At 41.8% G+C, this 17,158-nt stretch overlaps 1 protein-coding gene across 1 annotated transcript in view; it reads left to right on the forward strand.

Moving 5' to 3' along the window:
* Window positions 1-16,570, forward strand: part of TNFRSF11A (TNF receptor superfamily member 11a) — a 136,524-nt gene extending 119,954 nt beyond the window's left edge. The window contains exons 8-10 of the mRNA XM_077492059.1: window positions 9,479-9,528; window positions 11,265-11,844; window positions 15,490-16,570. Of these exons, the coding sequence (XP_077348185.1) occupies window positions 9,479-9,528; window positions 11,265-11,844; window positions 15,490-15,884 (1,025 nt within the window). The 3' untranslated portion in view covers window positions 15,885-16,570. The remainder of the gene's footprint in view (window positions 1-9,478; window positions 9,529-11,264; window positions 11,845-15,489) is intronic.
* Window positions 16,571-17,158: the final 588 nt, after the last annotated feature.

The following is a 17,158-nucleotide window of genomic DNA, read 5'->3' on the forward strand; positions in this document are numbered from 1 at the left end:
TCCGAAAATCCACATGAATTACGTTCGAATCTGTCTTGGAAGGCTTATGGTGTCTGTCAATGTATAAAGAAGATTTGACGGAGCTAACTATATAGCATACTTTAGAACCCTATTAAAGTCTATGGGACTCCAACGTTCAAAATCTAAAGTGCTCATTTTAAAGGCTAATTTGCAAGTTACTGTCCTAAAAAGTGTTTGGGGACCCGGGTCCTGCCCCAGGGGACATGTATCAATGCAAAAAAAAGTTTTAAAAACGGCCGTTTTTTCGGGAGCAGTGATTTTAATAATGATTAAAGTGAAACAATAAAAGTGTAATATTCCTTTAAATTTCGTAGGGGGGGGGGTTGTCTATAGTATGCCTGTGAAGGGGCACATGTTTCCCGTGCTTAGAATTGTCCCTGCACAAAGTGTCATTTATGCAGGAAAAAAAGTCCTTTAAAATCACTCGCGGCTATAATGAATTGTCGGCTCCGTAATACAGAGAACACTCATTGAAAGTCATTGATAAAAAAATAAATAAATAAATAAAAAAAAAAGCGTGGGGGTCCCCCAAATTCAATTACCAGGCCCTTCAGGTCTGGTATGGATATTAAGGGGAACCCTGCCTCAAATTTAAGAAAAAATTTGACGTGGGGTTCCCCCTAAATATCCATAACCAGACCCTTCAGGTCTGGTATGGATATTAAGGGGAACCCCGCGTCAAATTTAAAAAAAAATTGACGTGGGGTTCCCCCTAAAAATCCATACCAGACCCTTTATCCGAGCACGCAACCTGGCAGGCCGCAGGAAAAGAGGGGGGGACGAGAGAGCGGCCCCCCTCCCCCCTGAACCGTACCAGGCCACATGCCCTCAACATTGGGAGGATGCTTTGGGGGTCTGTGACCCCTCAAAGCACCTTGTCCCCATGTTGATGAGGACAAGGGCCTCATCCCCACAACCCTGGCCGGTGGTTGTGGAGGTCTGCGGGGGGCTTATCAGAATCTGGAAGCCCCCTTTAACAAGGGGACCCCCAGATCCCGGCCCCCCCCCTGTTTGAAATGGTAAGGGGGTACAAAAGTACCCCTACCATTTCACAAAGAAAGTGTAAAAAATGGTTAAATAAAACAAACACACTTTTGAAAAATTCCTTTATTAAAAATAAAAAAATTAAAAAAAGATTCCAGCGGCGGTAATCCACTCTTGCTATCCAGCGACGGACGGTCATCTCTCCAGCGATGTCTCATCTCATCCAGCGCAGCGATCCATCCTTCTTCTGTCTCCTCCACGGAGACACTACAGGCATTCCGGCGGCTGACGTTTCTTATATACGGAGGGCGGGGCCACCCGTCCCCTGACCCCGCCCCCCTCTGACGCAAGGGGAAACCCGGGGTTCCCTGTGACGTAGGGGTGACCCGCACCCCTCTGATGTAACACAGGCAGGTTTACGTTACATCAGAGGGGGGGCGGGGTCACCCATACGTCACGGGGAACTCCGGGTTTCCCCTTGCGTCAGAGGGGGGCGGGGTCGGGTGACGGGTGGCCCCGCCCTCCGTATATAAGAAACGTCAGCCGCCGGAATGCCTGTAGTGTCTCCGTGGAGGAGACAGAAGGATGCTGCGCTGGATGAGATGAGACATCGCTGGAGAGATGACCGTCTGTCGCTGGATAGCAAGAGTGGATTACCGCCGCTGGAATCTTTTTTTTATTTTTTTATTTTTAAGGCTGGGTTCACACTGCTGCGGGGGGAGATCCGGATGTGATTCGCACCGCAAATCACATCCGATCTCCGTAGCGATGCGAGTACAGCCATACAGATAGTATGGCTGAATTCGCATCGCTCCCGCAGCAAACTCGCACGGGACCCTTTTTTTGGTCCGCAACAAAATCGGATCGCATGGGGGTTCACACCATGCGATCCGATTCCTGTGCGAGTCGGCAGATCGCACTGCGATATGCGGACGGATCTGGGGGTGTCATTAACATATCATTGACACTCCCAGCCATCCGCATAGGGCAGTGTGAACTCCCGGCGGGAGTAATGCGATGCGGGAAAACGCCGCGGATTCGCGGCGTTCCCGCATCGCAGCGGTGTGAACCCGGCCTAATAAAGGAATTTTTCAAAAGTGTGTTTGTTTTATTTAACCATTTTTTACACTTTCTTTGTGAAATGGTAGGGGTACTTTTGTACCCCCTTACCATTTCAAACAGGGGGGGGGCCGGGATCTGGGGGTCCCCTTGTTAAAGGGGGCTTCCAGATTCTGATAAGCCCCCCGCCCGCAGACCTCCACAACCACCGGCCAGGGTTGTGGGGATGAGGCCCTTGTCCTCATCAACATGGGGACAAGGTGCTTTGAGGGGTCACAGACCCCCAAAGCATCCTCCCAATGTTGAGGGCATGTGGCCTGGTACGGTTCAGGAGGGAGGGGGGGCCGCTCTCTCGTCCCCCCCTCTTTTCCTGCGGCCTGCCAGGTTGCGTGCTCGGATAAAGGGTCTGGTATGGATTTTTAGGGGGAACCCCACGTCAATTTTTTTTTAAATTTGACGCGGGGTTCCCCTTAATATCCATACCAGACCTGAAGGGTCTGGTTATGGATATTTAGGGGGAACCCCACGTCAAATTTTTTCTTAAATTTGAGGCAGGGTTCCCCTTAATATCCATACCAGACCTGAAGGGCCTGGTAATTGAATTTGGGGGACCCCCACGCTTTTTTATTTATTTATTTATTTATTTTTTTATCAATGACTTTCAATGAGTGTTCTCTGTATTACGGAGCCGACAATTCATTATAGCCGCGAATGATTTTAAAGGACTTTTTTCCTGCATAAATGACACTTTGTGCAGGGACAATTCTAAGCACGGGAAACATGCGCCCCTTCACAGGCATACTATAGACAACCCCCCCCTACGAAATTTAAAGGAATATTACACTTTTATTGTTTAACTTTAATCATTATTAAAATCACTGCTCCCGAAAAAACTGCCGTTTTTAAAACTTTTTTTTGCATTGATACATGTCCCCTGGGGCAGGACCCAATCTCCTATTCTATATCGAAATGTTGTAACAACGAAAACGAACGAAAATAAAGCATTTATTTATGTTGGATTTTCGTTTTTCGGATTTTGTGCTTTCGTTATTGTTTGTCAAAACGAAAACGAAAATAGCTGAAATTTGGACGAAAATGCATTCGGACGAAAACGAATGCCCATGTCTAGTTTGCAACATATCTGAAATACATCACAGGTGATATAATTTGCTGCTCAGTGATTGCAGTATTCTAGTTTGCATCTCCCCAGGGTAATACTTAAAATCTGGCCTGTTAGTGAGTCCTGAGGACAGGAGTTGAGAACCACTGATTTAAGCGGACATACTCTTTATAGTGGGAGGGCAGAGCTGGGAACTCTATTGGGGAAGTTCATGACTGTATTCCATGAAAGATATAGGAAGCCACTGAATGATTCAGCTCACTAATAAGAAGTAACATATGAGTTTTGCATTAGATGACAACTGTCAGCCATTTGCTATGTTTTAAAGTAGAAGTCCTCAATAAAAACAGACATTAAAGCGGGAGTCCGCCGGGACTCCGCGTTTTTTTTTTTTTTAAAGCCAGCAGCTACAAATACTGCAGCTGCTGACTTTTAAAATAGTGACACTTACCTGTCCAGCGCGCCCGCGATGTCGGCACCCGAAGCGGATCTCTAGATCGTCTTGTCGGGTGCTGCCGCCGCCATCTTGGGTATGGGAATCAGGAAATGGAGCCTTTCGGCTTCATTTCCTGGTTCCCTACTGTTCATGCGCGAATCGCGCTGCGCAATAAGGATGGTCCCCGCTGCCTCTGGGATCTGTGTGTTTCCCAGCAGGCAGCGGGGCACTTGCGGAAAGGGGCGGGCACTTGCGGAAAGGGGCGTAATCTATGCCCCTTTCCGCAGAGAGCTATCCCGGAAGTGGGTGCAGAATACCTGTACTGTACAGGTATCTGCACCCCCCTCCCCCCTGAAAGGTGGCAATTGTGGCGCCGGAGGGGGGGAGGGTTCCGATGAGCAGAGGTCCACTTTAGGGTGGACCTCCGCTTTAAGATGTATTATGACCCTTGCTAGCTTAATACATTTCTTTAGTGTGCTTAGTTTTACAGGGGGCTGCATTCAGGGCAAAGACCTGCCAAATGCCATCCCCTATCTAATGAGAGTGCCTGCATGGCCAGTAAGGGTGCTGTCATTGTACAGGGGAATAGCAGGTGGTGGGGCTTTTTTATAGAAAAAGTTCCTGTATGGCCACACGTCAGAGAAATGGCAATGGAAATACAATCACATATCAAAAATGGAAAAACAGCATAAACAAGCCATGACTTGTTCTGGCAATTATTCATAGCTATATTATATGGTTTTGGTAAATCTAAAGCCTGCTATAGATGGTGTGATTTTCTTTCTTGTAACCAGGAGAACACAGTGATAATTGCTTCCGGCTATAGCAATAATTGCATGTATAAATCTGACATGCTGGTTTTATCCAAGTGGCTCAATAGATTGACTTAGGTACAATCAGCCTGCCCACAGATGGTTCGAATCTCCAAGATTTGAACCATCAATGGCCGGATTAAAGGAGAATTATACAAGAAAAATTGTATAATGTATTGCTAGCCTTTAAGATCTAACAAAATCTTGTGAAGTCTCAGAGACAGGACCTCCACTTTAAATTTAATAAAATGACTTACAGGTTTACTTTAATGTGCACCTATAATCCTATATTATCACAATAAGGTAAACAAAAGGACCTGTGGTAGGGGATGCAGTGCAAATTCAGTGCATCGCATAGCTCGCATAGCTCACAGCAGCGTCAGTGAGCTTTTCTCAGAGCTGGAGTCTGTACCCAGCAGCGCTCAGCCTCCCCTTAAAAGTCCAATACTACCTGGCTACTTTTGCATTACACTTCCTATAGTAAGTCTGGTTTGTCTACTTATGCTGCCAAACTTACTTATATAACAAATCATAAGGAGAGAAGCTTAGTGTTTTCTGTTATTAAAAGCATGCGTACCCTTTGAATAATATAGGGATTTGATGAATGTATCAAGTACATCTGAATTTGGTATTTTGAAAGAATGTATAGGCAGTTTTCTTTGGTGATCAGCCACATAGACAATTTTGTTATTCGTGACACACCAGCTTCAATTTATTAAGTTATACATTCTAATAAGGAGTTGCCATAATAATTTTAATTCTTCTCAATGATAGTGAATGAAAGCTGAAACCACCGCATATAACACAAGCATTATAGCTTTGTGAATTCATTCACGTGTCAAAGCTCCAGTTTCAGTTGGAAATAATTATTTTTAAAAAATGGTTATTGTTGATAACTATAGGTGACTTTAGTTATGATCAAGTTTGTTCATTGATTAAGTTGCAGAAAGTAGAGATAGCAAATCTCTCAGGCCTTATGTATAGAATCTAGAGGAAAGGGAGAAAGAAGGGGCACTCCTTAGAAACTAAAATAGATGCTTGCTTTCTTTCTAATGCCGCGTACACACGAGAGGACTTATGTCCGACAGACTTCCGAAGGAGTTCCGTCGGAGTTCTGACGGAGTTCCGACGGAGTTCTGACGGACTTTTCGGCGGAGCGGACTTGGCCACACACAATCACACTAAACTCCGACGGATTCGAACGTGATGACGTACGACTGGATTCGAATAAGGAAGTTCATAGCCAGTAGCCAATAGCTGCCCTAGCGTCGGTTTTAGTCCGTCGGAATAGCATACACACGAGCGGATTTTTCTAAGGGGACCGGGTCCGGCGGAGTTCCGTCGGGAAAATTTGAAGCATGTTCCATATTCTAAAGTCCGTCAGACTTTGGTGAATCAAAAGTCCGTTGCAGCCCACACACGATCGAATAGTCTGACGGACTCAGTCCGTCGGACTTTGGATGTTGAAAAGTCCGCTCGTGTGTACGCGGCATAAGTGTTCTCAAGGAATTGACCAATGGAACATGACTGCTTGCTGCAGACAACACTGTGTAATTTCAGTTTGTGTAAATCAGCACCCACTTCTTCCATATGCTCAAGATCCATACACTAACTTTAGGAATTTGTTTTCAAATTTCAATGTTAAGAGGTGTGTTAGGCTCCATTCAGATATGTTCAAGCATATTTGCATGAGCATGTTGTGGGTATGGCAGCCCATTCATCAAAAGACTGCAGCACTGTGCGGAGCATGCAGAAACGTACCATGGATATCCATGCAACCGTTAAAGTGCAGCGCTTTTCTATGAGTTAGGGACACTTCCAAATTTGCATGCATTCCCCAGCCACAGAGGTGTGAACCTAGCCTTATTCAGTGTAAACATGAAAATACTGTTTAATTTTGCATAGAAATAGATAATATATTAACTATGTTCTTTTCAAATGCTCCTTTATGCATATATGTCCTCAAACCCAGTCTGTCCACACAGTATGGTCACTCACTGACTTGGCACCAGCCTAAAGAGGAAGTAAACTTCCTTTTCTGACTTTTACCTATAGGTAAGCCTATAACCTTGGCACCCAGATGTTTTAGAACTACATTTCCCATGATGCTCATGCACTCTGCAATGTAGTTGAGCATCATGGGAAATGTAGTTCCAAAACATCTGGGGTGCCAAGGTTTGCCATCACTGGCCTATAATAAGGCGTACCTATAGGTAGTGTAAATATCTCCTAAACATACACCGTTTAGGAGATATTTACATTAAATGCAGCCAGTGACATCACTGGCGCATATGCTCTGAAGGAACAGCCACCCGTGCCGTTCCGAGCCCTGTGAACGGTGGCTCCCACACACATGTGGAAGCAAGACAGGTGAAGATGGAAGTGGCTGCAGCGCTGACATCGTGGTGCTGGAAAAAACTTTGTTCTAAGACAAGTTTCACATAATGTGCTAGTATGCGATGCGCTTTACCTTGGGGGGGGGGGGAAGAGAAAAAAGGCCAGTGGTATACAACCGTTTTAACGCCTCAGTAAGACACAGAAGTTAAACTCAATGCTTTTACTTCAGCTAATTGCAGTACAGAGAATGTTTTTCCAGCCTTTTGAAGTGTAATCCCTTGTACACACGGTCGGATATTCCAACGGAAAATGTCCGCTCAGACCGTGTTGTCGGATAATCCGACCGTGTGTGGGCTCCATTGGACAGTTTCAGTCGGAATATCCGACTGACAAAGTTTTAGAGCTGGGCTATAAAATTTTCCGACAACATGATCCGATCGGACTTTGTCCAGTCGTTTGTAGAGAATTACGATCGGACAAAGTGCCACGCATGCTCAGATCAAATTACGACACCAAAGCTATTTGCTACTAGCCGCAATGTAGTCCCGTCGCAAGGCATGAACGGCATCACGTTCCGAACGATCGGATTTTCCGACAACTTTGTCCGACCGTGTGTATGCAACACCACTTTCGGACAAAGTCCGTCGGAAAAAATCCGACAGATTTTGTTGTCGGAATGTCTGACCGTGTGTACAAGGGCTAAGAAGACACTGACATTTTTAAGCCCTGTCTCTCTGAATAACTATTACTGAGTGAGGGAACATGAAGGAAATAGGAAGGGTTTAACTAACTAGCCCTAAATGGGAGGGAGGACGGAGGGCAGAGGAAGATACCAAAATAACATTAGTAAACAAGTTGCAATGGCCCAAAACAGCCATTAAATGTCAGCATACCACAAAACAAAAACAGCCTAATGCAGTTCAATGCAACACAAAAAATGACATGATGGTGGGCAGTGCAGGCCACTCATAAGGGGCGCAGGGGCACCGCCCCCCCAATCCATGTACCCGACCCCTAATCTTCATGCAGGGTGCTGGATGCATGGATTTCAATTGGGTTTTTTCTTTTGAACACATGATTAGCACCTGAGGCTCTAATTGGCTTCAAAAATGGTGGGCTCAGAGCGCAGAGCACTGTGCCCTGAGGCCACCCACTTGTGTGACATTAGTAAATTAATATTCCCTAAAGTCTTACTGCGTCTCCTCCCAGCCAATCAGGAAGCGGGTCCTAAGACCCAATTGACCGGGAGTCCTAAGACTCGATTGGTTGGGAGGAGAAGCGAGCGCCGGGACTCTGTAGGAGATGCAGGGGGGAAGCCTCCGAAGTTGGGGGGTGGTAGTGAGGGGGCCAGGTTTCTTTGCCGCCCCCCTCAAAAAAATGGAGCACCAACTGCCACTGTTGATGGGGCAGAACAAAATACATGTACAGCTGTGGCCAAAGGTTTTGAGAATGACACAAATATACATTTTCAAAAAGTCTGCTGCCTCCGTTTTTTTATGGTAATTTGCATATACTACAGAATGATATAAAGAGCGATCCGATGAATTGAAATTAATTGCAAAGTCCCTCCTTGCTATGAAAATGAACTTAATCCCATAAAAAAACATTTCTACTGCATTTGTGAAGAAGGCTTCAGGGTCCCCAGCAAGTGCCAGGGCCATCTCCTACAGTTGATTTAGCTGTGGGATCGGGGCACCACCAGTGCAGAGTTGTGAGGGCATCTGCATACACAGTGAGGCAGAGACTTTTAGAGGATGGCCTGGTGTCAAGAAGGGCAGCAAAGAAGCCACTTCTCTCCAGGAAAAACATCAAGGACAGACTGATATTCTGCAAAAGGTATGGGAGTTGGACTGCTGAGGACTGGGGTAAAGTAATTTTCTCTGAGGAATCCCCTTTCAGATTGTTTGGGGCATCTGAAAAAAAACCTGGTCTGGAGAAGAAAAGATGAACCATAAGTGCTGCGTCATGCCAACAGTAAAGCATCCTGAGACACACAGCCATGAATAAAGAATGGTACAAAAACATCCCCTGAGAGCAACTTCTCCCAACCATCCAGGGACAGTTTGGTGATGAACAATGCCTTTTCCAGCATGATGGAGCACCATGCCATAAGGCAAACGTAATAACTAAGTGGTTTGGGGAACAAAATATCGAAATTGTGGGTACATGGCCAGTAAACTCCCCAGATTTTAATCCCATTGAGAACTTGTGGTCAATCCTCAAAAGGCAGGTGAACAAAAAAAAACACAAATTCTGACAATCTCCAAGCATTGATTATGCAAGAATGGGATCCCATTAGTCAGGATGTGGCCCAGAAGTTGATTGACAGTATGCTAGGGTGAGTTGCAGAGGTCTTGAAAAAGAAGGGTCTATACTGCAAATATTGACTGAATAAAAGCCTTTGACACTTATGAAATGCCGGTAATTATACTTCAGTAAACCATAGTAACATCTGACAAAAAGATCTAAAATCACTGATGCAGCAGATTTTGTGAAATTTAATATGTGTCATTCTCAAAACATTTGGCCGCGGCTGTATTTTAGAATGGTAATATGCACAATCTTGTGTAATTTAAGTCACTATTTAGTTTAAAAAAGTTGGTTAATATAGGCAACTTAGCTTTCTGTATGGTTTAGAGTGCAATAATCTAGAATTCAATCTTAGAACTCGTAGAAACCAGTATTCATATAATCTTTTGTCTGTTATAGCACCTCAAGATTATATACGAGAAACTTGTGACAAGCTAAGTGGTTCAGAGGTAAGGATTTTATCAATTTTCCACTAATTTTTCTCCTTCCAATTTATTAGTAACACAGAGCAAAGCAGGATAAGCCTATAAACTAGTAAATATCAATTGCAGTACTGGATAATGAAAACCAAATCCTTCATTTTATTTTTACTTACATATAATTAATATGTAAATATTAAAGCTGAAAGCAGGTGAACAATTACAAATACACCATTAAAATAGATACTGTATGGCTCACCAGTTGTTTTCTCCTTAATTTTCACTTGGTGGTCCTGCCAGTAACACACCCTGTCCAGGGTGACAACACTATGGAAGAACAGCATTGTTAGCCTAGGACAAATAGTGCGTTAGGATTAAAGAATCCCCCCTCTTCTCAAACTCCTAAATATTTTACAGATGTGGATCAGACAATGTTGTAATTATTTTTTACTGCTGCATCAAGCTTGGTAAATTTTGTTGACATATACAAATGTCAGCTAGCTATTTTGTTTAATTCCAGTCTGCCCTGAACACCCATTATAATTCTAAAGTGTGAATCATATTTAACCCCTTTTAATGCTGTTTTTTTATTTTTTGCTAAATAAACATAAAAATATGAAAATTGTTATAGAGTTCATAAACTATGGTATATATATATATATATATATATAATTTCTTGAGGCCTGGAAATGGCAGGACAATACAAATACCCTCAAATTACCCCTTTTAAAAAAAAAATAGTAATAAATAAATATATATATATATATAGATAGATAGATAGATAGATAGATAGATAGATAGATAGCTAGATAGATAGATAGATAGATAGATAGATAGATAGATAGATAGATAGATAGATAGATTTTTTTTATTTCAATTTTTTTTCTTTTATGTTACATTTTTTCTTTTTTTATGATTTTTTATTTTTTTTTGTTAAACACTGTGACCAGAGCAATACAGTGTCCCCCTAGTAACACTGTACTACTCTAGGGAAGTGCTCAGGATTTTTTTATTTTTTTTACACATTATGATTGCTTATACCAGTGAATTACACTGGCATAAGCAACCATTTTTACTGAATGAAATTGATTCATTCAGTGTGTTTTGTTGTGATTAGCTGTGATTGTCCAGAGCTAATTATTTTGAAAAAAAGTTTTGTGATTGGCCCTGTATGTACCATGTGATTACTGTGAACAATCACAGATAGCAACACAATTGTACACAATGAATGGCATGAAAGGAGGACATCCATTGTGTACAATTGTCATGTGATCTGCTGTGATTGGTCACAGCAATCACATGGTAATGCATCTGGCTGGTACACTGGTCAGTCATCGCCTGTGTCCGGTGAACACAGCCAGTGACAAATTCCACTGCGTGGCCTAAGAGAAAGCCATTGACATCTACCCGGAATGACAAATATCCCGCCCGCCCATCATTTGACAATAGACTGGGCGGGAAGTGGTTAAATATAATTAGATCATATGCAAATGTGTATATAAAGCAAAATATTGCAAGGAAAGCTACAGTAGTAGCCCAAAACAGTCAGTAACCTGGCTAGTTCTTTAGAAATGTCATCATTTATTGTATAAATATCTTAGATGAGCCTGCATGATATAGTACTATACATTCCACCCAGTGTTGTCTGGTTGGTGAAGGCACTAGGAGAAATGAAACACAATGTACAGTATGTTATGTTGGCTGAAATTGAGCTATACAGAGCGTCTTCTGTCTAGTGATCATAATTTGTCTGTTATTTATTCTAGAAAAAATCACAATACAGGGAAGCAAATACTACTAAGCCTATTTACACTATAATAACAAATAGAAATATAGTGGAAAATATAAATTCTGGAAATGTAAAAGAAATAGAGACCCCAAGAGGTAGACTGATCCCAACGGAAGATGAATACCTGGACCAGAGAAGATCATCTGAGCCTGAAAATGGAAGCATGGTTGCTGGCATGGAGGCATTATCAGACCTGGAGAGTGGCTCTTTGGGAACCTCCCATGCTTACTCAGACACTAGCTCAGACAGGTTGCTGTTTCCCAATGAAGAGGTCACATTTCTACCATGCCCAGAACATCACTGTAGTCAGTCTGCAAAAGAGGCTCCTAGGAATCGGACAGAGGAATACTGCATCCCTGATCCAGTGGACAAAAACTATGGTCAACATAGCTCTCGTCATGAATTCCATATTTACCCACAACCATATTACCATATGCCGGAGAAAAATACTGACAAGGAGCCATGTTCCTGCTTCACCAATGCTCAGTACACAAGAAGCAGCAGTAAAAATAGCACTGACAACATGTCGTCTCCAGAGACGCCACCAACGCCATCAGGTGAGGAACTGCATATTGAATCCATACTGCTTTTATAGACACACACCAGTGCCTGCAGATTTAAACACAAATGTAACCTATTGGCAGTTGAATATTACATCCACTATTGAGAAACAGTACATAGAGTAATTAAAAACTATATTTGTAACAGATTTATTTTATGCATATAGGAAACATAGTGGACTCAGGATCTGTGAATCTCAACTGTATTATGTCAGGAAATACATGCAAATGTCATTTAGGCAGAAAAGCTTTTCTTGCTAACAGTGTTTCAAGAACATATATCTTATTATAGAAAGCTTTATTCGTTTGGTTAGAGTATGGAAAGGTTAGAAGATCGGTCAAAACTTTACTGCTGGCTGTGGAGTTGCTTATCTATAACTGGAGAATGAAAAATCTGGTGCAGCTCTGCACAGAAACCAATCAGCTTCCATGTTTTTTGTCAAAGCTTAATTGAACAAGCTGAAGTTAGAATCTGATTGGCTACCATGCACCGCCGCACCAGATTTTGTATTCTCCACTTTTAGTAATTCAACCCCAGTGTCAATTTTAGGAGATTTGTCCTCATTTATAGTCCATTTCACAGTTGTCACTGGACCAAAAACCAAAGAGAAAAATCCTACCATTGATAACTGTCCCTGGATAAGGAGATGATGGGAACTTTTCTGGTGACAGATGTCAAAAGGGAGACTTTCCTCACTTTGGAGAGAATTGCTTTAATTTTCTATCATGTGTCCTAGACAGGAAGTGAAGGAAAACCAATGACAGCAATAAAAAGCCAACAGAAACTCTGAACCCTTCTTCACTCTATCCACAAAAACATCTTTTTAACTTGGTTCAGTTCCTTGGAACATATTGTTTTTAAAGAGCTTCACACAGGTGGCTGTGCTGTAAGCAAACAGGGTTGAGCAGCCCCAAGTGTAGGGGTCTTGAGGCTATTTTATAAAGCTTGAAAACATCTGCTCTTTAGGATAGGGTAAAGAAGGTGGGTAATAACAGATAGTCCACCTGGAAGGGAGTCAAGTGAGGAAGTATCTACTTTTATTTCAAAAGAAACCTTTATAAAATGTCTGCTAACTTTAATAGTATCTTCATATGTAATACATGAGATTGAGGCGCAACTTAAAATCATGGTAACCCATAGTAACATTTTGATAAGCTATCCCTCAGCTGTGGCAATACATGTTATTGATCTTGACAAAGTATACCAAAATCAAAAATGGGAAGCTAGAAAACAGTCAGCTTTGTCAGTAGGCTAAAAGGGACCAGGGTTGTTGATAAAAGTTGTAGTACCATAAATAACAATAACCATAAAACTATGATATTGGCTGTTTTATAGAATTTTAGCTGAGGTGAAACCCTGGAATTTGTGACTGCATTAGGCATACAGAATTCATTTAAGTATGTAACAGAAGTTCAAAGGGCAATAAATCTACAATACAAAGACAGCTATGCAAATGCTTCTAGGGATCCGTGGCTATGGACTTTACTTGGGTCTGACGTCAGCCTTTCTATACTGGAACCTAAGCTTTATTTCCACCTTTTGCAGTCAAATTTGAAAAACACCCTCCCCATATGTTTATTATTCGATCCCATTCACACAGCATATCTAAAAAATATATATATTTCTTACCTTTCTAGTTCTTTCTTTGGAACAGGGATATAGACAACTTGTATTGTTATGAATAAATTGCAAGATACAGATTCCTGCAGATTAACCAATCAGTTCAAAGCTTAATTGAACATTCTAAAGTTAGAAGCTGATTGGCTAACATGTACGGCTGCACCAGATTCTGAGTGCTCCAGTTTTAGTAATTCTCCCCCATGGTGTGCAGATCTAGTTTACAATTGATAATCAGGTCTGTCAGCAGGGCAAAAATAACTCCCCAGTCCCTCCCTAACACTACCTAGAAGGGGAAATGTTTGGGAGTTTTTCATAAAAGAACAAATAAAAAGGTAAAATGCAAATGTTTGCTATGTTATGTGAATGAGCACATGTAAAAAATAGGCGTATTCCCAATGTGGCTGCAAAGGTGCAAATTCAAAAATAGAAAAAAAAATACAATTTAACACATTTGTCTTCTTTAATAGCCTTCCTAACAGGGGCCCCTACTACCCTAGGTCCAATCAGCTGCAGCTCTGATCGGTGTATCCTGAGTGCAGCAAGGAGGATTCCCCCATCCACCTTGAATGTGTGGATGGGGAAATTGGCTTTTTTTTTTTGATCAGCTGGTTGGCTGATCAAAAGAAAAAAAACAAGCCATCTATGGCAGCTTTACAATCATAGACAGTGGGATGAATAACCACTTTCCGACAACTAAAAACATGGTTGGTTACTTATCTAAGAGTCAGAAATTGCTCGAGGAACCCCTAGTAATCTCCGGAGAAATCTTGGTTGAGAACAGCTTGTCTTATAGATATGGAACAGAACAGAGGCAAACAGCTAATGTATTGCTGTTTATTGTAATATTTAAAAACATGACATTGCACTGAATAATACAAACAATAGATAGGTTACAGATCCCTGCATGGCAGGTTTAATTGGCCCCAATGGAACCGTCACTGTGGCCATCTGCAGGGGAAGATGTTTACAGTGCTCTATAAAAAAGTGAAATATCTGAAGATACAGTATCTCACAAATGTGAGTACACCCCTCACATTTTTGTAAATAAATTAGCTGTCCCCTCAAAATAACTCAACACACAACCATTAATGTCTAAACTGCTGGCAACAAAAGTGAGTAAACCCCCAAGTGAAAATGGTCAAATTGGGCTCAAAGTGTCAATATTTTGTGTGGCCACCATTATTTTCCAGCACTGCCTTAACCCTCTTGGGCATGGAGTTTACCAGAGCTTCACAGTTTGCCACTAGAGTCCTCCTCAACTCCTCCATGACGACATCACTAAGCAGGTGGATGTTAAATACCTTGCGCTCCTCCACCTTCCGTTTGAGGATGCCCCACAGATGCTCAATAGGGTTTAGGTCTGGAGACATGCTTGGCCAGTCCATCACCTTTACCTTCAGCTTCCTTAGCAAGGCAGTGATTGTCTTGGAGGTGTGTTTGGGGTCGTTATGTTGGAATACTGCCCATTCTCCAAAGGGAAGGGATCATGCTTTGCTTCAGTATGTCACAGTACATGTTGGCATTCATGGTTCCCTCAATGAACAGTAGCTCCCCAGTGCCGACAGCACTCGCGCAACCCCAGGCCATGACACTCCCACCACCATGCTTGACTATAGGCAAGACACACTTGTCTTTGTACTCTGCACCAGGTTGCCGCCACACGAGTTTGAAACTATCTGAACCAAATAAGTATATCTTGGTCTCATCATACCACAGGATGTGGTTTCAGTAATCCATGTCTCTAGTCTGCTTGTATTCAGCAAACTGTTTGCGGAATTTCTTGTGCATCATCTTAGAAGAGGCTTCCTTTTTGGATGATAGCCATGCAAACTAATTTGATGCAGTGTGTGGCGTATGGCCTGAGTACTGACAGGCTGGACCCCCCTTTGTAATAAATTATATTTATACATTACAACTGTAGGGCCACTTGACATTTTGGAATAATGTGTGAATTTGGAATTTCGTTTTGGCCAAATAAATTAATAATTAATTACATTTCCTTCTTTTTTTTTTCAACCCAGGAAATGTGACCGGAAATAACAACACAACGGTAATTTCAAGTGCTCCAGTAATGAACATTAAAACAGATATGGTAGTAGTCTATTACAGCGGAGTCTCTCAGGACGCTCATGCACCTTGTGAAAATGAAGAAAACATTAAGCGTCCAATGCAAGAAGAAAGGCAGGACCATTGTGACAGCTTTGTAGCAAACACACCACTGTACAACTACAATGACATTCCCTGCTGCTCAATGCCAGATACAGACTGTCCAGAAGCTGAGGTTAACCTGAGAGACTCCAACTGTCCGGTCACGTCCAGTCAAGACCTTAGTGATATTATGTACTATCAAAACACAGACTTTCTACCTGTACAAGAGGAAGGAAAGCCGGAATTTTACCATATAGAAGTTATATAAATTTTTCAACAAATTAAAAACATTTTTGTCACCATAAAACTTTGTAAAGGGAACATATATAGGCTCTTTTTTGACTACAGAGCCAGAGAACTGTCTGACAAATGAACTATGGTCAGCCATGTAAATGATCTGGAATTCCATTGCCTTTATTGGGGATTCTTCTATACTATTCTTATTTATTTTGCTGTGATTTGTCCCCATGTTTGGTGAAATGTCTACATTCAGTGACTATTACATTACAATGCATTGCTGAAAAGTTGTTCCTCCCAAAATGGGAGAGAACGTTTTGACAGTATGACAGGTTGCCTAACCTTGAAAGCATGAAAATGATAACTGAAGATCTGCTACTATCTGCTAATGCGCATTGCTCTTCTCACTGTTTTGTGAGTGCACATTTCTTTGAAATTTACAGTACTGTACTATGGGCCCTCATGTATTAACATGTTCTTAGCAAAAACAGGAATTACTGCTTAGCCATCAATCAGCACCAGGCTTTCCTTGAAAGATTAAATATATTTGGTGGCTGTGGGAAAATGATTCCAGTGTTTAGTTAGGAACATGTTGATGTCTAAGGTCCCTTATATTATATTTTTCCTTTTCCAGTTCCCTTTATTGTAGAAATAAAGGGAACTGTAGAAATTCGATCAGACCTTTTTTAGACATTTCTAATAAAAAAGAGAAATGTGCTTGAGTGATTCAATAATGATGGCAGTAATGTGTTGGTGTGCAAGTATGATATTACTAGATAAATGACAATGAGCAGGCTACTACAAGTTCTACCACCATTGAGGCATAGGGAACAAAATAAATCTGCACAGTGCTGCTCTCCTTTGTACTATGGAACTAGCATCATCCAGTGCAAACTTCTGGCATATGTCACTTTATTACGGAGCCTAATTCTTAGTTAAAGTGGACCTGCACCCCAACTTTGAAGAACGTTTCTCCTTCCCCTCATTTAAATTGTAGACATAAAATCTTTTTTGAAAATTGCCTTTTTTTTGGTGGAATACAGTCCATATTGCTACCTTTCTTACCTAGGCAAGACAGAGGTCCCCTATGAAGGTCAGTCACTTAGCACGGGACTCAAAAGACGTGAGGATCACTGTAGTTGCCTACTTCCACATGCTTCCCACAGGTATGGAACATGTATATTTACATTGATCCAAGCTGGATCAAAAAAATATACCTGGAATTCAACTTCAGCAGCAATAAGCAGATGCATCTATTTTCACTATAATATTACAAGAATACTGAATGTAACTCCGTAAACATCA

Source organism: Lithobates pipiens, unplaced genomic scaffold (assembly GCF_037356315.1).
Source record: "Lithobates pipiens isolate NorthernLeopardFrog02 unplaced genomic scaffold, aLitPip1_a1.2 Scaffold_19, whole genome shotgun sequence".
Classification (NCBI taxonomy): domain Eukaryota; kingdom Metazoa; phylum Chordata; class Amphibia; order Anura; family Ranidae; genus Lithobates; species Lithobates pipiens.